The 26235-nt window shown below is 36.1% G+C and overlaps 1 protein-coding gene across 9 annotated transcripts in view; it reads right to left on the reverse strand.

Moving 5' to 3' along the window:
* NALCN (sodium leak channel, non-selective) overlaps nt 1–26235 on the reverse strand; it is a 231909-nt gene that overhangs the window by 162902 nt on the left and 42772 nt on the right. For 7 of the 9 annotated variants that reach the window (XR_014949395.1, XM_085556986.1, XM_085556973.1 and 4 more), the window contains one exon: nt 13209–13363. The exons of 1 other annotated variant lie outside the window; for it this stretch is intronic. Coding sequence is in view for 6 of the 8 variants with exons in the window: in XM_085556986.1 (XP_085413112.1) it covers nt 13209–13363 (155 nt within the window). In the remaining 2 variants the exon portion in view is untranslated. Of the gene's footprint in view, nt 1–13208; nt 13364–26235 lie in introns of those variants that run through there. One more of the 9 variants, XM_021530248.3, reaches the window with a different exon arrangement.

Genomic DNA, 26235 nt, shown 5'->3' on the forward strand with positions numbered 1-26235 from the left:
GACCATGGTATTCCTAGCACATGGTATTCCTGGTTGCTTTACTTAGCCTCTCAAAGTTGTCTGACCCTTTGGTTACCATTCTGCACTAGGGGAAAAAGAAATGTCACTATAGATAATAGACTTGAGTGGTTTATCTTATGCTTTCCATAGGAATTGTAAATAAACTGTAGCAGCAGTACAAAAGCAAATTTCCTCCTCTTCCTTCACAGTCCGTGTACCATAAAATCATGCTGGGAGGCCCAGCTGTGCTAGAGAGGGGGCAGTAGAAAGTAAGCGTGAGAAGGCCACTGTGGAAATACTATTTACACTGCCTGTAACTCACACATGGGCACTGGCAGGTTGAAGGGTTTCCAGGGGATGCAGTGCAAAGGCTGTTCCCAGCTAGGGGTGCCCCCTGAGAGCTTGGATCCTGCAAAGCCAGCTGGAATGTCTTCAGCTCCGCATTTCCCAAAAAGGCTTCAATTCATCTGAGGTGATATAGCTTATAGTTAAAAAAAAACCTAAGATGATGCAAAACTTGCATTTAACCTGCCTTAACTTTTATTTTCTTATACTCTTCTAATAAGTCTGCCATTCTGCCACATTGTGTTCTTTCACCTTTTTCAGCTTATGATCAATGACAGTTTATGGGCCTTTTACCTAACATCAGAAGTATGAATTACTATTTTTTTTAACATTGTCATCTTTTTCATCACTGGAACACAAGTATTTATTAGATAGCGTATTATAAAGGAAACTTCAAAAATAATTACTTTGAAAATTAAATCTAACCAAAATATACTGGTTCAGTGTGCAAAAAAACTCTTTCTGCATTCTCAGGAGCAGATGGAAATGAAAGAGAGATAGAAGGAAGTGCACAGTACAGACATTGGACAGCTGATCAAATTCTGTGCAGCATACCATAACAACACAGGTGATGTATTGAAATAGATATAGTAGCAAAAGATGCCCACCAGGAAAGGTCCACAATTTCAAATAAAATAGAGAACAAAAGAAAATAATGGAATAAAACATTTTTTTATTCCATTATAGAAATTTGTTTTATTCCATTATAGATCCCATTTAGCTTCCATTCCATTTAGCCACCAACAATAACACAGAACACCCTGAAAAAACAGGGGAAAAAATGTTCCACTGAAGATTCTCAGCAGCAGTAAAGTTTTCTGTGACTGTCAATACAACTATACTAATCTATTCACATTAGTTTCACCTGATATTGCCTGGTTTCATGCAAGACTCAATTACTTTGGGATTAACACAGCAATAAATTAAAATTCTGGAGGGCTGCTCAAATTCCTCTAAGTTTCCAAAACTCTACAACTTTCCATACACCATTTGTTAGTGTAAGAGCTAACTCTACAGACATTATTTGTACAATTTTTTCCAAATCCATTGCTTAAAAAGTCTTAATTAACTAGGAAACAATAATGGCTTAACTGAGAAAAATGAAGCCTACAGGAACATCAAATTTTAAGGAAGGGGGTTTTATATTTTTGCTTTGGTAAGGGTTTTTTGTTTATTTGGTAAGGGGTTTTTGTTTATTTGTTTGGGTGTGGGTTTTTGTTTGTTTTGGTTTTTGTTCAGGTTTCTTTGCTTGGCTTTGTTTGTTTGCTTGTTTGTTTTTTAATTCAGGCCACTTCTTCCACTGTCCAAAATCAGAAGTATTGTCTTAGTATCCTCTGTGGGTTTAGGTATCCCTAACAGAAATTCAAAGTGCTCACTGTGACCATGAGTAAAACCCAGGATTTACATATCAGTCATGTCTGTGGACCTACAGAGTACAAGCAGTTTAAGAAGTCAGTGTGTGCTATGGAGTGACAGGATAATGGTGCCTCAGCTGCAGGGAAGTGGGGCAGCAGCTGCCTTCTTGCATGGCTTTCTCCCACAAAAATCAAGCAGGAGTACTGGTATAGGGTCACAACAGTAGGTGGCAACAGACACAGAATAGAGAACCAAGACCTCAGACATGCAAGCTCACCAGCTGAGATATAACCTTTAGTAAAAGCCCACTGCTTTTCCACTTAATATTCAGGGTTGAAACACCTGTTCAGTCCTATAGCAATAATAATCTCGCCATGTGCCACAGAATTTTTGCTAAGCAGAGTTAATTGCCATTCACCTTAAAATTTCTATCAGTGCCACATTGTTTGGTAACTACCATATCACACCTTTAGCAGGAAGAAATAGTGAATCACATGCATTGGCCTGCTTTTTATAAACCTTTTCCATAAAAACTGAGTATGAAAAACTGCATTTTTAAAGTATCTATAGCGATGGTCACTTACATATATAGTTAATGGAGGGTTGTGATCCCTGTCCTGTCCGGCTACATGAGCAAGTGATTTACAAAAGATAAACAATATATATATATATTTATGACCAGTGGAAGTCAGTAAATAAGGGCCAATCAATCCCTCAGTGTCTGCTTAGCAGAAACCTCCATACTGAGGATATCAGCATTTCTAGAACCAGGCTGCTGCTAGTCATTCATCCTGGGAAATGCCTTAAGACACATTAGTGTGATTATAAGGCTTATGAAACCTCAAATAAACTTACATCTAAATGGAGAATACAGGTATAATGAGGACAGAGTCATCACCAAATGAAGAAAAACTTTTGTGGTGTCAACAACCCATTATGAACGTCTTTGGGCCTTGCCAATGTAGCAGCACAAATGTTCTCACAGCACTGTATCTGAATAGACACCTCTATTTGGAGCTGAGTTAAAGTTCATAAAGAAATGAACCATAAGCATTCATTTAAGGGGGTCAAGGATCAAACATAAGGTGGGACATCCTTGCCATAGAAGCAGTGGACCACCACCATCCGATCCCACAACAGCACAGCTGTGGAAACTACAGAACTGATGAGCCACTTGGAAAATTATGTGGCTAATTTTAAAGCTCCTTCTAATATTTCTGACCCAAAAAGTACAGAAATAGGATCAAAACATAATGTCTGTTTTGCAGAATGTGGGGATAGGCTGAGGGAAAAAAATATTGCTGTCTGTTGTCTGTAAGGTATTGGTTTACTAGACCCTGCTTTACCATGCAATACAAGATAGGCACATGCCATGGACACTGCCAAGGCTGGGAATATTTGTGTCCTCTAAGCACACTTTGATAAATTAAGTTTGCCTAGTCTTCATTTTTGTTTCTGCTCATAAGCAATAGTCCTCCCTTGGTGCACCAATTGGAGAATGAAATAATATTCTTTTTCTGCTAAGACAAGTCTGAGTATTCTGTAGTAGCAAAATTAATTTTCTACACACGCATTGCAAGATCTTTGTTTTGTCAGTTCAAGATTATATCAGTTTTATTTTTTTATTTCAAGGTCAAGTAATCAAATAAACTATTGGGCATGTCAGCACTGGGGAAAGGATGGACCAAAATGCTTGAAACTGTTCTAATTGTTCAGTTAGTAAGTTAATGGTATTAAATGCACATGGAGGATAAAAAGGCTTCTCTTTTAAGAGGCCTTCTAGAGGAAAGTAAAAAGTGTTAACTCAGTCACCTAAGATGACATAAAAGCATGACAGACAGCATACTAACAAGGCATCAAAAATGTCATGACTTGGCAAACAGAATAAAAATCTTGAATTTCTAAGAAAAAAATCATCAAGGATATTATATGCTTATTGCTTTGGTTTGTGACAAGCGTACCCGAAATGTTTCTACTTGATGAATCAAGAAACTTCAGTGTGAGAAAAATTTGATCTAAAACATATCCTGTAACCTGTACAAGATTTAACACTAACAAAACCACAATCAAGCATAATGTAAGACGGAGCTTCCAATGCTTTCTGATTCACCTGATGGCAAAAATTACACATTGTACAGAACAGCATAATAGAAAAGGAGCTTTGTAGGTAAAATCCTTATAGAAAGATGGTCTGAAGTTTGTTCAGAAGCTTATCTTTCTGAAGCTAAGCTTCTAAACAAACTGACATTTGGAACCTCATAGGAAAGAATGCCTAAACAGTGAGTGGAGTCAAAGGTGAGCATCAAGATAAGAGAAAATTATCCAAAAATGCAGCCTTTTTGTATTCTGTGAAAACTGCATATATTGTAGATCTGCATTTTTCACTACAGGGAGTGGGTTTCGAATTTTTAAATGTCTGGGGAACAGGAACATATCAAACCAGGCTTAAACACCCCCTGGTCCTTTTCCGCTGTGTCATCTTGTCATACAAGGAGATCAAGTCGGTCAAGCAGGACCTTCCTTGAATTTACATCTCATCCTAAATATATCTGTCCACATTCAACTACCAACCACTGAATTTCATTAGTATCTTTTCTGCCAAATAAAATAAATTCCCAAAGCAAAAACAACTCACATAGCCTTCTGTTACTACAATATTTTTGATGAGAAACTAAACATGGCCTTGTAACCAGGTCCTTAAGGAGCAGAAATCAGTGAAAACAGTATAGTACTTTAAGCCCAAACAGGGATTTGTTAGTTGACTCACTTTCAATTTGTTCATTATCTCCAAGAAACAAAGTGAACTTATTTACCTTATTTACATAACCATGTCACTCCTTACAGCATTTGCATCCATTGTAACTAGAATTACTTCCCAAGATGAATAGTACAATGAGCACTGCAAACTTTTCTCACCTGCACAGGGAATAGAGACTGTTTTCTTTGCGTCTCAGTGCTCACTCTGTATAACCTTCTGAAGGTGCCTACCTAAATATGGTTGTCTTGTGTAAGTTTATTTAGATGTCTTCAGTGAGCACAACTAGTAGGCTTTGGTAGTAGGGGAAACTCCAGAGCAGGGACAACTGTTAAGGAACTGCAGCCCATGGGTAAGTCCACTCTGGAGAAGAGGAAATGTTTAGTAAGGAAGGAGCAGCAGCTGAAAAGAAAGAAAGAAGGGGTTGCAAAAAAAATTTAAGTATTATGTATCTACTCCTGATTCCTGCATCATCCCCCACCTTAGGTGCTGCAAGAGCAGAGGAGTGGGGTCTAGGACATTGGGGGAGATGACTGAAGATGAGACAGGCAAAGGAGGAAAGGTATTTTCCTTCTCTAAGCATCTCATAACTGTTTGCCTTCCTTATTTCTTAATACCCAAATGAGTAATTATACTATGTTAATTGGCAATAAAACAAATAAGTGAAATTCACTGAGTGGAGATTTATCCACAGCAGTGGCTCAGCTGGTGTCAGGACTCTATTGTTCTCTGTCTGCAAGGCCTAGGAAGGAATTCTGGTGGGAAAAAAAAAAATCTATCACCATTTTTGAAATAATGATTTCTAATAGTTTCTCAATCAGTGAACTAATGGGGCATGCTTTAAGTCATTTTGGCTCACATTTAGAAAATATGTGTTTTATTGCTAGACAGTCTGAATGGCTTCCCTAACTACATTCTGACACCTTCACACATTAACATCACTATCACTTCTCATGTTACCACATGATAACTCCGCAGGTTGAAGTCATGGATGAAGGGCTTCCTACCAGACACTGTGCATGAAAGTGCCTGAATCCAAGAGCTGCATTAGTGGAATGAATTAGACCTGTTTATCAAAGTATTTAATACTATTATATACTTGCTAGGATAAACAGAGCAAAAAAGACTCAATACATGTATCAAGCATACATATCATCCATAGATTTTTTTAAAGAGTCTGACTGAAAGTTTTGGTGAAATTACTATTGAAACAATGATTATTTTGTAAGACCTCAACCTTTCAGTCTTTAATGAGTACAATTAAATGGAGGCTCTGACTAAACAATCACATCCCCTCACTGCTTTCTATTATCCCAGACACAAAATGCCTTAGAGCCCAGGGATTCAGGCTGCGGTGGTGATGCTGATCTGCATTTCTGGCCCTCTATGTCTGTGCAAGATGACACCAGCATCATTCAGGAGACATGATTGTGTGAAAGTGCAGTGTAGGGAAGAAGGACTCGTGCTGGGAATCTGATAAAAATGTTGCAATCCTTTTCACTATCAGCTATATCTCCTACTTTGAGCAAATAACCTGCTAACATAAATTTTATTTTATTTATTTATAATTTATTTATTTATTTATAATTTTATTCTGTTCATCAACCCATAATTAACTGCTTTTCATGGATGCTGAAGCCTCAAAACTGGTAAAGAAGTTAGTTGCTTAGGACAATTAATCAATCGTAATCCACCTACCCCTCTTGCATATGCCAGGGACTTGGAGAGACCAAGTGTCTGCTAATACTGTCACCAGGAGCCAAGCTGCCTGGGTCAGGTGGGTAGTGACAGAGGAACTAAAAGGTCAGCTTCTGCCACCAGTGAAGGGCACTTTTCACATCCAGAGGCAGCTGGAATGTCAAGTCAGATTTTCAAGCATTCTCTTTCATCTTGGTATGCCTTGTTAACATTCAGCCTCCTAAATGTTAAAGGTGGCTTCATCCATCTTGGGGTGAGCTGGTCCATGGAGAAAAACTGGAAATAATTTCACAGAGAATGATGAAGAGCAAATCTTTGCAGAACTCCCTATATAAACTGCTTCCAGTTGCTTGCTTTCCTAAGGTGCCTGTAGTGGGAATTCCTGCTGCCACAGACTCAGAGGAAAAAGGAAAGAACCAGGCTCTGCTCAACCTGTGCAGAGAGGTTAGTAGGGCATCCTTCCAGAATGGAGGTCTCTTGCTTCGAGCACTGCACTACTAAATAAAAACATGGGTCACTTCTACTTTAGCTTTAATAATTTGTATCAAATTAATCATACAGATGTCCACATAAACAAGTGGACTTGTAGCTCTGAATGCTTGAAGTTTCTAGGAATACCTAATTTGGCATCTGATTTAGACTCACTTTTCAGCTTTTATTTTAGGCTGGAGTTAGCATTCTCCTTCCTTCTCCAGATTTTTAAAAATGTTTATGACATAACACCACTCAACAAACTCTGTGGGCATTGTGAATTCCAAACCAAGAGCTAGATACCCAATCTCCCGGAAACATTAAAATCTCTCATGGCAAATGTACTTAATGGATTGTGGCAGCTCCAGATTCACAGCACACTAACTTAATCTTAATTCTTTCCTTATGAACAATGGACCTAATGCCACCTAATCTTCCAGTCCAAGAGTAATGCCTTTGCAATGCCAAAGGGTTGCACATGCACAAGTATTTCCCCATGCTATGAGAACTTGTAAGAAATCCAAAGTAACTCTCATGTTTGGATGATAAAATTTAAATTTGTGCATAAACAAAGGGGTTATTTTCATCATTGCATGAGTATTTTATTAAAACAATACCTATAAGTGAATTGAGGAAATTCGACCCCACTGTGAAGTTTCCTTTCACAAACATTAAATTAGGTTCACTTTTAATCTAGCCATGGCAGACATTTTTCTTAGTGATAGATAAACTTTTTTCATATAGTTATTAATTTTAAAAAGGCCCTTATATATAATTTCTGGGTCCCACATTATAAGGAAGACGCCCTTTTAATAAAAGCAGGAAATATTGGAGACCCAAAGCTCTGTTGCTGTTTTACAGGCTATGGCCTGTAAAACCTCAGATGATCAAAAAATCAGATGATTTTGCTGGCTCATTGTGGCAACGAACAGTAGATCTACTGAAAGATGAGTAAGCTTTAACACAGATATAGTCTTTGAATATGGGCTTTGAAGCACTCCTCACCAGCAAAATTAATTTTCTTTGTGATAGAATATGTGTTTATGTCCTATATGAAAAATGGCCATTAATATGGTACTCTTTGTTGAACACTCTTTGCAGGTACAAGAAGTAATTAGTCTCAGTTAATAGGATACTGGCCCTAGCAATTGGTAGATGGATTGATGACAAGGATAGAATTAGATCTTCTCCTTTCAGAACACTCTCTCATCGACTAGAACTTCCCTTGCTTACTTTGTAGAATATTTTTAAACCTTTAGATATCTTTATTCGGGACTTCCTTTCCTTTTGAGACTATTTGAAGCAATATGTAACAGTTTAAATCATGAAAAAACCTTCTCCAGAATTATGTGAAGACTAAAATCAGTGATGTGCTGCAAGTCTACATCTGTAGATGATTGCAGATGATTGCACCCATGAGGCACATGGAATGATTACTAGCTGATATAACAAAAACCTGAATGCAAAAGACTCTGTACTGTGTGGAAAGTGCAGGTAAAGGAGAAAATCTGTACAGGATCCAACAACAGGAGGAATTCTGGATCCAAAAGGCACCCTTTTCAACAACACCCACACAGACAGCTCTGCCAGCATCCTAAGTGTGGCCCTGATAGCAGTTGCTGCCATGCTAAATATTGATTAAAGGTAGATGCACACTCAGATAAACAATGAGATATAAGGTAGAAGTACTTGTCACAGCTCTCCAATTCCCAAGACTTGTATGCTCTAATTTAATTCAACTAATATATTTATGCTTTTTAGGCATATCAGATGCAAATACATAAACAAAAACAATTATATGACTAATAAGTTTTACAATTAGTACAGCCTGTTCACAAAAAAATGTAATTTTTCTCAATATTTAGCTTAACTTTTTTTACACACTTCATAATACTGTCACACTCTCAGCTACACCCTATGTAATTAAACATAGCTAGGAAAAATACAGAGAAGAAGAGAATAAAATCAAAAATAAGAAACAGGCTAGCTGTGAATGTACCAGATGCTCTCAGTGGGAGACAAGGCTGAAGGCTGTTCTAAGATGAAGAAAACATCAACCTTTTTATAGAATCCCAAATCAAAACCGGCTAAGAAGCCTGAGAAAGAGAGAGCTTGACAGTACCATACAGTTATAGACAATAGTAAGGAATTTTGCCACCCACATCCACATAGCCAGCCAAGCCTTTCATTCATATCCTTTCTCCTACTTCCACTCAGCCCCACAGGTAGCATTCAAAAAAATCTTTCAGGCATCTTCAAGAATAAAAGATTCAATTTTATATTAAGGCTCACACTGTGTAAGAACAATGACTACTTAAGAAGTTAAGTTCTGTGTCTAACTATTGGAAAGAGTACTTGGGTTTCCACTGAGTTCATAAGCAATTTACTATAGGAAAGCAGGAAATTTCTGTAGCCTCCCATCAGGTGTAACCTGAAACAGCTGAAGTCAGCTCACCTAGAGGGATGAGCTTTTCTTTCCTTACAATTCCTTCCTCCCATTTCAGAACTTCCTAAACAAAAGCTATGAGGGTCTGTGACCTTAGCTAATAGGCTCATATTTCATTAATTCTTCAGTTTCACAGTTATGAGATAGACCTCTGTGACTTTTGCTTGTAACTTTTTCAGAGGTACTGCCAGACAGAACTTCCCTGGATTTTAGTCACTCACTCTTAGAGATGACACATGCAAAGTTGGCAATACTAATTGGTGTCTATTTAATGCAATCTAGAAATATGTACATTAAAGGACAGCAGCATTAGCTGTAGATATAAGCTGATGTGGCCCACGTCAGAAAAATGATCTTCACAAGTGTCCTGTGTATGTATCATGTAATTAAAGCGTACAGGCACTTGAGAACCTATGGCACAAATCTGCCTGTATCATTGCTGTACAAATGTAGAATGGAGTCAAGTTTTGTAAAGAGAAAGGAAACACTACATATTTTAAAAAGCTTTTAAAGGCTTTTATGACATGACAACACACAGGAATATGGCAAGGTGACATTGCTGTGTGATGGGTGCAAATCCATTTGTTAGGTGTCCTTACAAGCAGCTATTAATGAAACACTGCCAGAAAAGAAGACACTGAAACAAAGTTCCAGAGTCCAATCTTGGTCTGGTTCTATTTAATTTTTCACTCTTGATCAGGTTGATAGAAAATATATACTCATGTAATTTCAGATAAAAGTAAATTAAAAGGTGGTGCAAGTGTCAGGAGGAGAGAATTGAAACACCTGAAGATCTTGCAAATGGAAGAAATAGTCTGGAAAAACAAAAGTAAGTATGCTATTCAACAGAGACAAATGTAAGGCTTTACATTTAAAAAAAATATAAATAAACAAGTAAAAGATGGGAAACAGTGATGGCAGCAGCTCTTTCAGCAGGACACAAGGGCTGTAATAAATTAGAAAAACATGAATCACTCACAACATGCTATTCTGAAAACAGAAAACATCTCACTGGGATGCAGAAATTGTAACAGAGATGAAAAGCACATAAAAGAATGCCTCTGCTGGGGTATTCTGACAGTACAGCATTTCAGCTATGTGCTGGACCAGCCAGAGAAGGTCTAGAGAAGGAGAGTAAAAACAATTTAAGGTATAAAATATAAGTCTTATATTAAAAGTCTGAAACATATAGAGCCATATGGAAGGCACGATGAAAAATGAAGACAAGCCATTTTTTTAGGTTTTGTCTATGCCAATAGTGAATTAGGTCAGAAATTATGATCTTAAATTCCATAAAGAAGAAAGATTCAGGTTATACTTTATTAAAATCTTCCTGAGAGGACAGACAATGAAGAAACACAATAAGTTGTCTGGAAAGATTATGAAGTCTGCTTCTCATCAGAAGGAGATGGCCTAAATCATCTTGACAAGATGACTTCACATTTATCAGTAGTCTATAATTATGTTCTTCCTTAAATATATACACATATAAACATATATATTTGCATGGAAACATACATAAAAGAGATCAATAGAACACCTCAAAATTAAAAATAGAAAACTTAGGAAATAAATATATTTTATTTAAATAAATACCAAAACTTACACTATCATCTTTCCAATCTTCATCCTTTAATGTCAAAGCCAATTGTAAAAATGGGACCAGGGCATGGCCAAAATAAAGGTATTTTCCAAATATGTAGCTATCTAATTGGCATATTCACAATATTAAAAAGTCTAATAACTTTTATCTGATTAGGACAGCTTGGTGTTCACCCAGTAATAAAATTGTAAAAATCCCTCCTTTTTTCTTTCAAGAGAAGAAAAATAACAGAAACTATCAAATTCAAATATTCATAGCTTGTACTTATATGCCATAAACTAAGAGTTACTAATTACACAGTAGCTGCCAAACTGATATGCTTTTGTGATTTTTGTAATGATAGATTTGAGGATCCAACAGGACAGGCTGCATCATAATATCTGCAAATGAAATATCAATGAATGTACCAAAAAATATATAATTACAAGAAAATGCTTATTTAATTACTTACCTGTTAACTACACACAAAGGTGCATAACAAAATGGATATTTAAAAAATATTGATGAATGTGCTGGTTATAATACTGTTTGTAACAATCCTAATTTGAAGAAGCTTATTTAACATTTTTTGGCAAAGTTTCTGTGTCTTACCCAGTATTTTAAAGTTTAGCTATCAGCCTTCAATTGATACTCAATTTAACTTCTGGCTACTGTTCTGAGGGGTGTTGTATCCTGCTTACCTATTTCTAGACAAAAACAACTTATCAATTATAAGTCTTCTAGTCTATTAGCAATCTCTGACCTTTAAAATGCAATACTCAGAAATAAATATTGATAAGGCATAGCACTGTGACTCAGGAGACCAGAGTTTTAATACTGGTTTTTTTTTTAGCTTGTTTTGCAGGCATCCATGGACAAACTATTTCACCTGTCTTTGCCAACCTGCCCCCATCATTAAAAAAAAAAAGCTGATGTCATTTTTTAAGCACTCTGAGTCTCGTTCAACCATTTTACCCATTGAAGCTTATCTAAGACACTGCAACTAGTTTTCCCTGGTGACCAGGTGGGCAGCTGGAACAATACCCTTCAATGCCATTAAATACTTTTCTCATAACAAGAAGGATGATTTCAATCTGAAGCCTAATTATTCTGGCAATACCCCTATCTCATGCTGTCCTCCCAAACTACTTGTAACTACAGAACTTGAATGTGGATGGTTTTAGGTTCTAGTGTGAATTCAGCCCATGTTCATCCAGGAATGACAGTAAATCTGAAGGCTGAGTGAGAGATAAGACAGAATTATCATTTTAGATCTACAGAAGAAAAAAATTATGGAGGATTTGGTATATCTACAGTGTTATCCATCTAACAGTACTGGAACAAATGGTATACTTCTGACTTGCAGATGGAACAGAATGTAGCTTGGCTGAAATCAGGTTTTTCTCCATTTTCACAAGTAAAAAAAAAAGGACATAATTGGCAGTTCTTGTTCAATAATTATTAAATATCCCAGAGTACTTGTAGCAAGATTCTGAGACTTCCTTGAAACCCTGTAGCTCATTGTGCATATCCAGAAACCTGAATATTCAGGAACCAACTGAAGCAATTTCAGCTACAAAGGCTTTCAATACTCAAAAGTTTTTTTGGGGTTTCAGGTCATTAAACCTTTTCATTTCCTTCAAATTTAGCTGAGGCTGGGATAACAGTCTGGACCTCAAGCCAGAAAAATAAAAAAAAACCTTATCAAGAGTCAAAGCCATACATCAGAAAGAATTCAGCCTGTGGGTATGCCCTGTCATTTGAAGGTACTTCCCTACCTGTCCTGAAATGAAAATTTACAGCTGCAGGCTTCTGTTGCACTTTTGTCTGCTCAATAAATGTGAAATAACCACAATGTTTTGACATAGTAACTGAAGATTTTCCATTTGAATGTGGATCTTACCACAGCTGCCCATGCTCTTGCCACCTTTCCTGATTTTGTGTTCTACACTCATTTCCTCATGGGGATGGCACAACACATTGCAGCTGTCAGGCAACATATTCTCCTGGTAACTGCAGTGTTTTGCACAGAACACCTGTATTGCAAAATCTGCCTGACTCTCAATCATTTTTGTACCTGATGTTCTGACTTACACAGTTTGGATCAAGATTGCCACAGATACATTATAGCAGTTTTTCTCATATCTTCTGCTTAGTAACAAGATGATTATCAAAGTAATTCTGGATAAAAAAAAAGACTTTTTTCATGGGGATTACTACTAAAATTAGACAAACAGAAGGGATTTCATGCTCTAAAATGAATCAAAAATAAAACAGAAATTAGTCATCGGATTTGCATACTGGTGATAATCAACTGTTGACTCCTTATAAAGACATGTTTTAAAGGTATTTAAATGCTGGCATTCCAAGAAATGTAAAAATATATAATAACTGCAAAGCAAATAGTACAGCTTCTCTTTCTTGCATGTGCTCTACTTGAGTAGAATACTGACTGCACTTGATGTCTTTTCAGCACACACATGAGCTATCTGTTCCATTCATTTCAAAAACAGTTTTAAATGGATACTGAAATGGATTTTACCAGTAGGACAGACCTATCTCATTAAAGCCACTGTAGCCCAGCTCTTGCCTGCTTAGTCCCAGATCTTCAAGGTCCATGCATTTAAATCCAGGTGGGCACTGGTAACCTTCTTCTAGCTCTCTGGAACAGTGGGTGTCTGGGATAGCTAAATTATTCCAGGTTACATTTCTGTGAAAAATACAAAATTAAGTTGTTACATAAACTCAGTCCATAGAAAAACTAAATATTTGAAAGTGAGAGGACTAAACAGGAAAAGTTCATCAGCTGTTTTTTTTACTATCTGATGTTCTTTGGTATAAACTGTTTTTATTAATTAAGCAATTATTGTAAAGGGCAAGCTAACACACTACTGAAACTTCATCCTTATGTAATGACAATACAAATACTACCAGCAGAAATTTCATACTGATGCCTAGAGACCCCATAAAAATGGAGACTCTCCAAGAAATGGAAGTTAACATTCAGCAGCTCCAGCTGCTCTTTAATGCAAGTTGAAGACCATGTTTCAGGCTGCTTTGCTGATCCCGAGTGTGTTTATCTGTAGTCAGTACTATGACTTTGACTTAAAATGGAATTACCTGTGCTTGCTTTGACACTCCTTAGAAGGATCCTTGTGGATGACTTGTCAGTCACCAGAATATGTATACAGCTTCTTGTAACTTGGTCAGAACAGGTTTCCACCACAGATGAAGGGTCACAGGAAAAAGGTCAAATCACTACATGTGTGGTGCAATTAGTATCTAGGCACTGTTGTGACTGAAACAGATCTCTTTTAGGTCACTCCAGTAATGAATTGGTATAAGAGGTGAAAAAATTTGAACTGGTTTGAATTGGTTCAAGCTGATTTATGTAAGTGACTGTAACATTTTAAAATAGAAAGATCATGAGACAAGGGCCAGTGCCATAACACAATGTCACAGTGTTGGCCATTTTTTATTGTCAGAGGCAACACATCACTTGTTTTTCCAGTTTCTCTGGCAGCTCTGGTTGAGCTACTGGAGGCTTTGTCACACTGGACCACAATTGGAATTTAGGTAGTTGCAGCGCTAAGGGCCATAGAAGCTAAAAGAAGAGGGAGGACAAGTTTGTTGCTCTCTGCTCTATTAAATATATACCTCCTGCATGGACACATAATTATGGGTTATTTAAGTAATCCCAAACTTTGGGAAGGAGAAGCCCAGGCAGTTGATTTCCCCTAATCACTTACAGTGGCTAGTTAATAATCACAATACACACAGGCCTTTGCCACAGACTTATCACTCCATTCTCCCAGAAGTAGTTAAGTGGTAACCTTAGGAAACTACCCCCTCCACCCTGAGCAGTTCCCTGCCAGGGTCTGCAAAGCAACACAGCACAGAAGTGGGGATTCACGTTACTTGAGCTATGGGGCCGCTGGGTAAACCAAAGAGAAGAAAGGTCCAAATAAGGCTCCAACTCTGTTGAATGTGTACACAGCTAAGCAACAACTGTTCTTCTCCCTGCTCGTATTCTCTCATCCAGCAAATGAAAAATCCTGATTTTTGGTTCAGTTCTAGGGTAATTTCAAATCAGACATGAAAAGCTAATCACAGTGATTCTGGTCTGAGAAAAAAAATAGTCAATGGCATTTTCCATTCATGTTCAGGTTGATTTTGACTTCCTGGTTACAGCACAGACTTTTGATATAAAAACACCCAAAATGAATTGCTGGAAGTTATGAAAAAAATGTTGTAGTATTCACTCTGTTATCCTGAGGCATCAACTAGTGTCTTAAAATACATCATTTAAAATCATCTTGCTTGTCTGCAGAAAAGGTGAAACTTTTCAGCCTGCCATTCAATATAATTAGCATCTTATTGTTCTTCTGAAAGTCCTTTTCCTTTAATCTAACTCACAGATGCATTTTGACAACTAAACTGGGTGAACAGAAGCTTTAATTACCTTATTTTTATTGCTTTTATGCACTCCATGGAATAGCATTACATTATTTGAAATCTATCAGTGTAAAACCAAAACACCTTACATTTTTTTTCCTAGGCAATTATAAATGCAGATAAATAATAATTGTGGCATCCATACTGTAATAATTTCTTTATGATACCAGAGAGGTATATATATCTGCATGGATGTGCACACAGACATGTACAATTCCAGATGGAGTTTTAAAGAACACCCTGAAATTTAGCAATGTACATAACTAAAAAGACAGACAAATACATAAGCATATGTGTATTTGTTCCATGTTTGTAAACATGCTCAGCACATGTCACTCAAGCATTTCAAAACTGATCTGTTCACCCTAATTCCTTTAAACTAGATGTTAATTCATACTCAGTTGCAGGCTTTATGTCAGATTTATGATAATGCCACCCAAAAGCTATTATCATATATAGGGTTAACATAAAACAATATTTTACATATATTTTTAGAAACTAAAATTAATTCATTGGCTTAGGCAGATTCAGAAGCCCAGCTACTGGTAGCTAATGAATTACACATTATGGCTTGCATCAGAAAATCCTTCAAATCCCAAGAGGGCAGCAGAGTGAGGGCATTTTATTAAAAGCATTGCTGGCTCTCAATCACTGCAATGCAAAGCCTTCATTTAAATGCTTTATTTAAACTTAGTTAACATTTTGGATTTAACCTCCTCTTGAAGGGAAAAAAAAAAGCTGTCTGCGAGCACTTAGTATGATTTAGACTAAAAATGAAGTCTCTGCTTCTAGTACACCTCTACAGACACAGGCCTTTTTGGATCACTGTCACTTGGCAAATTGTTTTCTGCCTCAATACAGTAAATAAGCATAGAATAGTACACATGGAATATCTAGAGAATATCAGATATCACCAGATGTTTTCAATATAAGATGATTTAAATTTTATTCCTTCATTGACCGTACTCAGTATCAATTAAGGACTGAGATACTGATTCAGCCCATAATTAGTTTAAAGCATCTCAAAAGTTCAATTAGGCAATGTGCTTAAATGTCTTGCTGAACAGGATAAATTGCCTGGATGAATTTATGAACAAGAAATAATTTACCCCTATAGTTCAACAATATTTCTGTGCAGAGTGTTCAATGTCTGTGGAGTGCAGCATCAACCCAACAGATGAGCTGAGAAATTACTTCTCCACAGGAATGCCAAGGATGGGAAGGACATAATTGACTCCACTTCACTTGATAGGCATCCTTCAATAACAAGATTGTTGCAAAAGGTATAGGACTGTTAGTCTAACATGTTTTTAAGTTCCTGAAGAATGTTATGATTACATACATATGTATACCACACGAAGGACACGAATTGATGTCTCTTGGGAGTACAGTGCCTGTTTTCCATGGCATCTGTTACAAAACAGGACTTTCAACCACCATGTACTCATGTGAGAACAATCCCTCTTTTAGCACCTTCTCCTTATTAGGGCAGTTCTTCAAAGAGGGGTTTTCATACCTTAAGACACAAATTACCATGGTAGCTTCTAGCTTCCTGTTTTCTGCTAGCCTGACTTTCTCTGCTGAAAATAAAGATGGGGAAAAAAGGGGATTTTTTAATTCTGGTATTCTACTAATTTTCTAAGATATCACCAGAAAACCATTCCAAAACAGAAAGCTTCTTGTGCAATTTCCAGATCCAGAAAATCTAAAAGAAAAAAACCCAAACCAAAACCTAAGTATTATACTTATTGATAAGGATATAAAAAATAATTTCAAATGGCTGATTAGGTAAAGAAGTTAATAAGTAAGAATTACTTAACTGGAGCTAAAGGATTTTCTGTATTTGTTAAGAGGAACCCTATGTCTGTCCCTGTACAAAACCAGGCACTGCCCAGCTGCTGACTGGAGATCTACTGCATGTTAAAAATACTATAGCAGACCTAAAAAATGGCAGGTAGGTCATGACGTAAATAAATAGCAGTGGTGCAGCTTCCACAGAGGGAGCAATACATTAACTGGGGCTCAGAGGAATTGGCACTGTGTTCTGCACTATCCATTTTCATTACTGACCTGGGGGACCCTATGAACCCAGCTCTTCATCAAAACACACCAAGCATATGATGAAGGATAACAAAAACCTTTGAGAACAGAGGAAGATTATGCAGTTCTGAAGACTTTAAAGGTTACTCTCAATAACTATGATTTAATGTCAAGCAACAAATTCAGGAAGTGATGGAACCTAAACAAAAAATGGACACTGCTGTATAGAAAGTATTAATACAGAAATAAGCTTAGATCATGCGACTGATAAAAGATTTTTCTTTTAGATAAGAATTATAGTTTTTTATTTTGCTAGATGTCAAACTCTGAACATACAATTCTGAAAAAAAAAATCCAATCCTGTAAGTTTTGGAAGAGATGCTTCTGCTTTGCCATATTGCCAGAACACAAGGGAAAAGCATCAAGCTAGTGAGACTCTAGAAAAAAACTTTAAATAAATCCAGAGAAGTCCATGCTACACAGACCTTGTTCCTAAAGCTCAAATTAAATGGATGATGGGCTAGATTCTCTCAATAAATGCTTTCTGATGAAGTAATACTGTGTTTCTACATTGGCTTTAGACAAGTTATCTGATGAATATGAATACACTGCTCTCTTACATATATTGGTCAATGATATCTGATTAATTGGTCTTTATTCTGAAAATCAGGGTGATCTACTACTATAAAACAATTTTCTCTCACCATTCAATACAATTATTATAGTCCACGAACCTATTTTTTAAAACTTTACATTTTATCTTTTATCAGTATTTTATGAAATGAGATGTAATTTACAAGCTGAATTCATACTGGTAAAGTAAGGTCAGCTGTCATAAGCATTCTGTTTTTAACAATGTTTGGGTGCTTTTTGTGAAACAACAAAATATAAAAGCAAAATATTTAGAGATGTATATTAATGGTAGTGGAACCTCTCAGGTCACAAATCTGGTATAGCAAAAGCTAATTTCTAGGGTAGCAAATAAAAACTTCTTTATTACTAATATATTTATAATTCATTAATTCATGCAAAAGAACAGATGCTCACACCAAATGCAGAATAAGTTGTTTAGTCACCAACACTTCACACTATTGATTTAAAGTTCCCTCCCACAATAAGTCCCATGAAAATAGCCAAAATTTGTAACTCAATTTTATTTTCCTCACACTGGTTATTCCTGTCTTGGGGATGCCTCATGGTAGCCCTCAACATTTAGATGGTGATCTAGGAGGTTGCAGGTCTCTGAGAGCCCTGTTTCCTAATTGAACATCTTGGATACCTCAGTGACACCAAATTCCTGCCCCTGGGTAAGTGCATTAAGGTGAAACTCCTTCAAGTTACAAATAAATGAAATTTCCTATGATCAGCCAAGCCATCAGCCTTAGATTGTTTTCCCCCTGTACCTTCAGTCAGTTATAGAGCATATAACCTTGTTTGCCGAACAAAATACTTTCCTTAAGGAAGAGAATTTACAGAGATAAAAAAAAAAAATACTCATGGCATAACTATAATTAATAGCTGTAATTTTTACCAATAAAAATGAGAAAATCTGTGATTCAGATTTGTATGACAATATTATACAGAAACATTGTGCAGAAAAGAAGTTTTAAATTACCTTTCTAATTAGAACTTATCTTCTTAAAGGCTCAAATCTTTCATAGCAATTGCTATACATTTGATTATCATTAGGTAGTAAAAAATATTTTAATTTTTATTTAATATTCCAAGTTATATTTGTTTTCAGAAACTCTGGGAACTTGAAAGACAGCAAGCCTAGATGGAAAATTGCTTGGTTTTTACCTGATTCCTTGCAAAAAGTAAAATTGAGAAAGGTTAAAGTTTATTTGTTGCATAGTGACCATGAAAACTATCTAAGAAACCTAGGCAAATTTCCTGTGCTTTTCCCTTTTATGTGTGTCTCTTATTCCCAAAGCCATGTCAATTATTTTTCTCCTTCTTCTTTTCCTTCTCTAAGTGGGAAACTGTATATACAACTGCTGTTAAGAGATGGCTCCTATACTACTTCCTTACACTAGAGCTGTTTTTACAGGCCTAACAATAATAACAGCTGGTCTTGCATGATTGTTAGAATAATAATAATAATATCATGCTATAATAATTGTAACAGTTTTATTTCTATCACAAAGTCTTCTGTTTACTATTTTCATAATTATTACCCCATTATGACCTCAGCCTAACAAGGAAAATATTAATAAATAAATCACTAATATTGATATTTCTAAAATTTGCAGTCGTAAATCATTATGACTGAGCATAATTTTTAAAATGTGCACTCAGTGTGAGCAAACTTTCCTGTCACTGTAGTGAGACACATACATAATTGTTAACTTCAGTGAAATGGCCCCATACTGCAGTTGAGTTCTACTGATACACCTTCTAATTTGTGCAGAAAGAGCTGGCAACTTAAAACCATGCTGCTGCTGGAGCCATTACAGGTTCTGGAAAATCCAGTAACTGTCATCCAAAATCACCAGTAAAAGTGAAAAAAATGTCACAGAGTACCTCTCTGGTTTAAGGACTGCAGATTTGTTTGGGCACAATCCTTCCTCTGATGTTTTATAAGCTTAGTATTCCTGAGGGTCATTTTTAAATGTCATGTTTTACTTTTGGTAAAAAGTAAAATCTTTTTACTTTCATGTACCATACTTTCAGAGCCAGTTTCCTGTTTTTAATCCAATAACAAAATCTGTGTTATCTTTTAAACTGTAAGTGCGAAATTTTCATCCATATTTAATGTTTCTCATAATTGTATCTGTAATTATAACTAAAGCTTTCAACTGTTTCTGGTAACAGATTTTCTCTTCTATCTATTCATTACTTTTATCATATTGACAGATAGGGCATGCTTAAGGACTTGTGGCTTTGCAAACAACATAAACACAAAGCTTAAGCTTTGGCAATGTTCCATATTTTAGCTTGGCAAACACAGATTCTACTAATCAAGAATTAGTAACTGAAGAGAATACCAGACAGCATCTGCTAGGGATAATTATATTCAAATCAACAAGCCCAAATAACTGAGGGCATCTCTTCCATTAATTTTTGATAAATCTTGAAATAGCAGGGAAATTCCGGAAGAATGCTAATGTGCCATTAATTTTTACTAAACAAGCAGCCCAAGTGCTTAGCCTAACATCAAGCAAGACAAAAGAAAGAGCAAGCTGATAAAAAGTCTAATTGCCCAAGAGTAAAGAACATTAATGTAATAAATGGCAGCCAGAATGGATTTAGAGAAAATAATTCTCATCATAGTAACATGATTTTTGTATGATTACAGATTTGTCAAATAAAGTTGCCTATCTTGGACTTTGTATAGCAATTCATTTGGTAACACATGACTCATTAAAAAGTTGTCACCATATATTATCTATGAAGTACCAGCTAAATGGGCTAAAAACTGATTAACTGACATGCCAAAAAATACTTCCTAGAGAAATGACCATATTGATCTACTAGAATCAGTGAGGGAGAAACATACAAAATTAAGAATAAGGATAGAAACATAAATAACTATAAGAACAAGGTATTATGACAACTTATCAGAATTACTTGGTTAGCTTCATCAAACAACTCAAAATGTGCTTTAATACAGTCAAATGCAAGGTTATAATGGCAGGATTCCTAAAAAAAAATTTTATGACCTATGGCCTATGGATTAAAAGGGAGAAGAGGATGGAAATACTGTGTTATAGAATATATGTGCCACATAAAAGTTTGAGATGAGGGGATTTAACAAGGCATTCTCTCATAGTCGTCCCAATAACATCATGGAAAAAGAAAACCTGCTTCCTCAGACTGTACACACAAAAGCAATAATGAATTAATTTTCCAATAATGAATTAAATTTCTTTGTGTATGAAATTCATACAAATTATGATTTGTATTACGTACATATTTTTGATCACAGTTTAATATTTTAAAAACTGAGGAAGCCATAGAAAAAAAATGAAAATGATAATACTGAAGATGGTTTGCAGTAGAAGACCTGATGAGCTAAATAATGTTAGTTTATTGAAAAATATATTGAAAGGTGCTTCAATTTTTTGTAAGTGGATTCACACAGAGGAAATACTAGGAATTAAGGTTCTGTGTAATCTGGCATAAAAAAAATATAACAAGAGTAGAAAGCTAATAGTTGAAGCCAGACAAATTAAAATGATGAATTAGGAATTTTTTTTTAGCAGTGAAATAGTTTTTGTAAGAAGCAAGAAGTTCCCTTGCCTACGACTGTTCTTCTGCAAACCAGTCAAGAATAAATACACACTTAGGAGATGCACTGGAGTTAGACACAAGCTATAAAGTGTCATAGAAAGGAAGCAAATTGAAGTCTGACTAGATGATCCAATAGCTACTTTTAATTTTAAATTCAGGACACAGATATTGTAATATTTTACTACTACTAATATATATTCTTTCAGTAATTTTACCCAACATAAATGACTTTTTTAATATCTGGCAATTCAGTTTAGATCTTTTATCCACTATTTATCTGTTCATTTTCAGGTACTGGGGTTTGTTTTCTTTTTTTTTTTTTTTTTTTTTGCCAGTTTTCACAATTTTGTAGTGTTTAAGTTGGAGTTTGTGTATGGAATTGAGATATTCTTACTTTTTTTTTTTTTGCCAATTTTAGAAGAAGAAAATTATTTGCATGTTGATTCAACAAATTAAGAAAAGTAATGGTCTTACACAATTTCTTCTCCTGCCCATATTCAGAAATAAGGCATCATTACATCAGACTGCCTATTATGTGAGGCAGCGATACTGAGTAAAGTTGGGTTTGATTTTGATGGTAGTACTTTTTTCATTTCACATGTGACCTAAGTTAGGATCTAAAAATGTGCCTTTGATGTTCCTTCTATTGCTACTTAATGCACAGAAATTTTGAACAGATTCAATCACCAACCTTATACTTCACGGTGCAAATGTTCAAAGATCCAACATCTCTTTGCTGAACCCCTAGAAGGAGCTACACAAGTAAAGACTGCAGCTCTGATGTCCTGACTTACCCTACTTCATTTTAGGCAAAGAAGACAGAGAGGGAGAAATACATCTCCAGAGGTTCAAGGTCAGTGGGTTCATCCACACTCCTGAGGCATCCTTCTCTCTCTGACAGCTAAGAGAGGAAATTCAGGGTATTTAAATTCCTAGCACAGGTGCTAACATCAAAGTCAGATGATTCTGTCCTCATGGCAGATCACTTATGTTACACAAAGGTAATAGTGTCATGAAATGAAATAAATAAGAGTGTCCAAATGAAAACATGATGTTTGCAGATACTCAACAAATTTGACAATCTATAGGTTTGGTCACTTGTTACTGGCATTAGAGAAAATTAAATTCAACTTAGCCATTACCCTTCAAAGTAATTAACTCACTGAAGCTCACCACAGAAAAATGAGTAAAAGAAGAAATATATCCTATGGAAGGTGTTGAAATGTACATAAAAGCACTAGAAAAAAACCAAGAAAATGTCAGAAGTTCCAGTATGCATTTTTTTATAAAGTAGCATGCACAAACAGTGCTATTTTGAGATTTCATCAAATTCCACATGACATAACAACTCTACGACACTCCATTTTTGTGACTTCAACAGTCAATCCTGAGAGAGCTGAATTCAAATGGCAATTGCATGATATGTATGCTAATGCAAACCTTGTTTCAGAAGAACCAAAACAATATTAATTAATGGCATTTACACAATGAAGGAGGCTGTCCCTCTAATACACAGGATATAAACAGGAAGATTTAAAACCAAATCCAGCTAGCTCGCATGAATCTGCATCTCACTGAGGTATATTAAATTAGACTTATTTTCAAGTTGAAGTGATCTCATACATATAGTACTATTATAATCCAAAACAGCATTTATTTATAGAATTTAAAAGAAAGAGTAAAAAAACACCTCTCTTGTCTTTTAAATTGCAAAGTCATGAACTGAAATTTGTATAACAATCTAAGCTAAAGACTGTATCCAAGTTGATTTTAAAGTATGTTCAGGATCACTTAAAAAAATTCTAAGGTTATATATTGGAGTCCTCTGGATGAAATAGAGAAAAGTATCTTCCAAGTTGCTGTCTAACCACTATGGGGAAAACACAAGGCCTGCACTGTAGGATTTGAAAATACCAAGATTAAAGTTCATCTGTTCATCTGAAGTTCCATCAAATCTTAAAAGAATTTTTAGATGCCTCACCCAATAAGCAGAGTTAGCTACAGCCAATGAGTGGGGAAGTTTTTCCTGACTCTTTCTTTAGACCACTGCAACATGCAATTTTATCTCACTAGACTTTTTCCTTAGGCATCAGATAGGGTTATCTTCGGCATGATAAAAAAATATTGCCCTGAATCCAAATCTGAACTACATGCAAAACTAATTCCTTCCTAAAGGTTGTGTTGCAAAGTGTAAAGACCATATACAGGATGCCTTCATCAAATGCATTTACACACACCAGTCACAAACATCTGAAATGGCAAGAGATATGAGCTAGCCCAGCAGAAGGGGCTGCTACCATTGAGCACATAAGAAAAAAATTTCAACATCATCCAGTCAGCTCAAAAAGGAAACTATTCAGCATTTGGTCACTGCCCATCTGAGGAAGCCCATCTGCCAAAGCTCTCACTTTACCTGGGAGAAAGCACCTTGATATCTCCATTCGATAGCATGACTGGTACTCAAAGTAGGCAGGAAGACTTACTGCCAAAACTGGATTGCTGTTTTATCTGGTGAAAGGGCTTCTCTGTCAGGGCATTGCAGGAACAAGTATCATTAAAATACACAGCTGCAGACCTACAGTAAGCTCAAAGAACAAAGAACTTTTTCAGGGATCTAAAATATTGTTGGGTTTCCAAGAGACCCAAATGTAAATCTCAAACTGGTCTAACCATCAAGCCTACAGGCTACCTCCAGCTCTAAAGAAAAATTAAATGAGGCATTGACAGTCTGTAACCAAAGCTTTGTCCTCAAATAGGAGCTGGAAATTCCTTCCCATTAACCAGCCAGGTAGAAGGTGTACAATAAGTTGGTTTGGAGTGTAACTTTAATACTGCCACTGTGCTATGGCCACAACAATCAAGAAAAGAGGCAGACAGCACAAAAAGCTAAACTGTACCAGGTTTCTGTACTCTTGTTCCTGCTGCCTTGGCAGGTGCCCCTAAGAAGGAGAAGACATGAGGGCTCTAAGCCTTTATTTGAGGCAAACTGGAGATGAAGACAAGGAGCTGAAAGGAAGAAGGTGGCAGTGATGTACGAATTTGTGAAGAAAACTGCTCAAATCACACATCAGTGAACCCAGCACAGCTTGCTATAACAGGGACAAAAGGGTGGCAAGTATTTTAGGCACTGGAAAAGAGCAAATGTACTATACCTTTGTGTCAAGTACAAACAGTGTAGCTCACTAAGTATAAAGGTAGGTCTTCTACACTAAGGAGTGATGTTGGATTTGAGGGCTTTTTTTGAAATTTATTAAACACTCTTCTATCTTACATGAAAGAGGAAGCAGGGGAGTGAGGGGCCAACTATATAAGGGGCTAAAAAAGCAGTGATAGGAGACATAATGTAAAGATTGAATACAAACATATTTTATGTAACTGGAACACTAAAATTAATCATAGCACCTCTGATAGCAAAAAGCATGTTTTGGTGGGAGGTTTGAACATTCCATGTGGGGTAGAAAAAATGAGGTTGGAATATTAATGAATAGGCTTGCACCTAAGTTGGTACACAAAGGAAGAGAAAACAATAACTGTAGGAAGCCACTCTCTCACTTCTGTCCTAATGTACAATGGCTCTGTATCCAATCCTTCTCACTTCCAATGTATCTCCCTTTAAAAGGGATGTAGCAAAGGCAAATAGCTCTTCAGATGCCCAGGATAACAGTACCTGACCTTTTGTTATGTCAAGAAGGACCACATAAAATCACAGAAAAATAAGGTTGGATACAAACACTCAACAGGACATTAAATATAGTTCTCTGCCCCAGTCTATTGCTACTTTTCCCAACAGAAGTTCCCACAGGCTGTTTTAAAGATCCTTGGGAATGAAACTGGGAGCCTGTTTAAGAAATAGGTGCAACTTTATACCTACCACTGCAAACTTTTTTCCTAATGTCCTGTCTAACATGAAATTTTAATACTGAAATTTTGTACATGTACTTTTTATTTTAGTGTATCACAGAAAGAGCGACCAGATTCCCTTACTCTGTGCAAAAGTGCTTATCCATGCAAAACCTGTGACATGTCCACTAATTTTTTAAATTTAGAAAACTGCTGAACACTCTTTATCAGCTCTGCTCTCTCTATATATACATTTGTCTCCTTTAGACTCTCTCCAGACCATGCCTATATGTTGTAAGATACTATAATGTTACGTTTTTGCAAGAGCACAGTACTGTTGATCTCTGTTCTTCCATTATGCTTCTAAAACACTTTATGAAGAGCTACCTTTTCCACATGACTCACAATGCTGTATTTGTACAGCTGGTTTTTCGTAAGTGCAGTATATTGTCCCTGCTGCCTTTCATTCAACTTTTCAGAGCATGTCTTCAACTTTTCAAGACCATTTTTATTCTAATCTTGCTTTCTGAAATGTGTGCAGTCCTTCCCAACCTCACATCATCCCCAGTGCAATGTGTGTTATATGTGCTACCATGCAGGATATTAATGAAACTCCAAAAAGCACATGGCAGACTTATGTGGATCCCTGTTCTTTCTGTTCTGACATTAATAGCATCTCACTGAGCATGTTTTTTAAGCAGTTTTGGACCTATTCTATGATTATCTTCACCTTAACCATGTTTCTACTACCAGTTTACAAAAATGTCCTGTGAGACTGCTACAAAGCCTTTCTAAACTAAAGAAATATGACATTCAATTCACATGGCTGTTATGCTGCCATAGGCAATTATATTTGTTTGACATGGTTTACCATTTAGAAATCCATATTAGCTCCTACTCACTTCCTTGTTTTCTTCCAACTGCTTACACAAGTTTTGTTCATTCACCACAGAATTCTTTCAGGGAAAGAAGTTAAGCCTATAGCATTCCAGATATAATTCCCTGGCTTTTCTT

The sequence above is a fragment of the Lonchura striata genome, chromosome 1, assembly GCF_050655825.1.
Source record: "Lonchura striata isolate lonStrDom1 chromosome 1, ASM5065582v1, whole genome shotgun sequence".
In the NCBI taxonomy this organism is placed as follows: domain Eukaryota; kingdom Metazoa; phylum Chordata; class Aves; order Passeriformes; family Estrildidae; genus Lonchura; species Lonchura striata.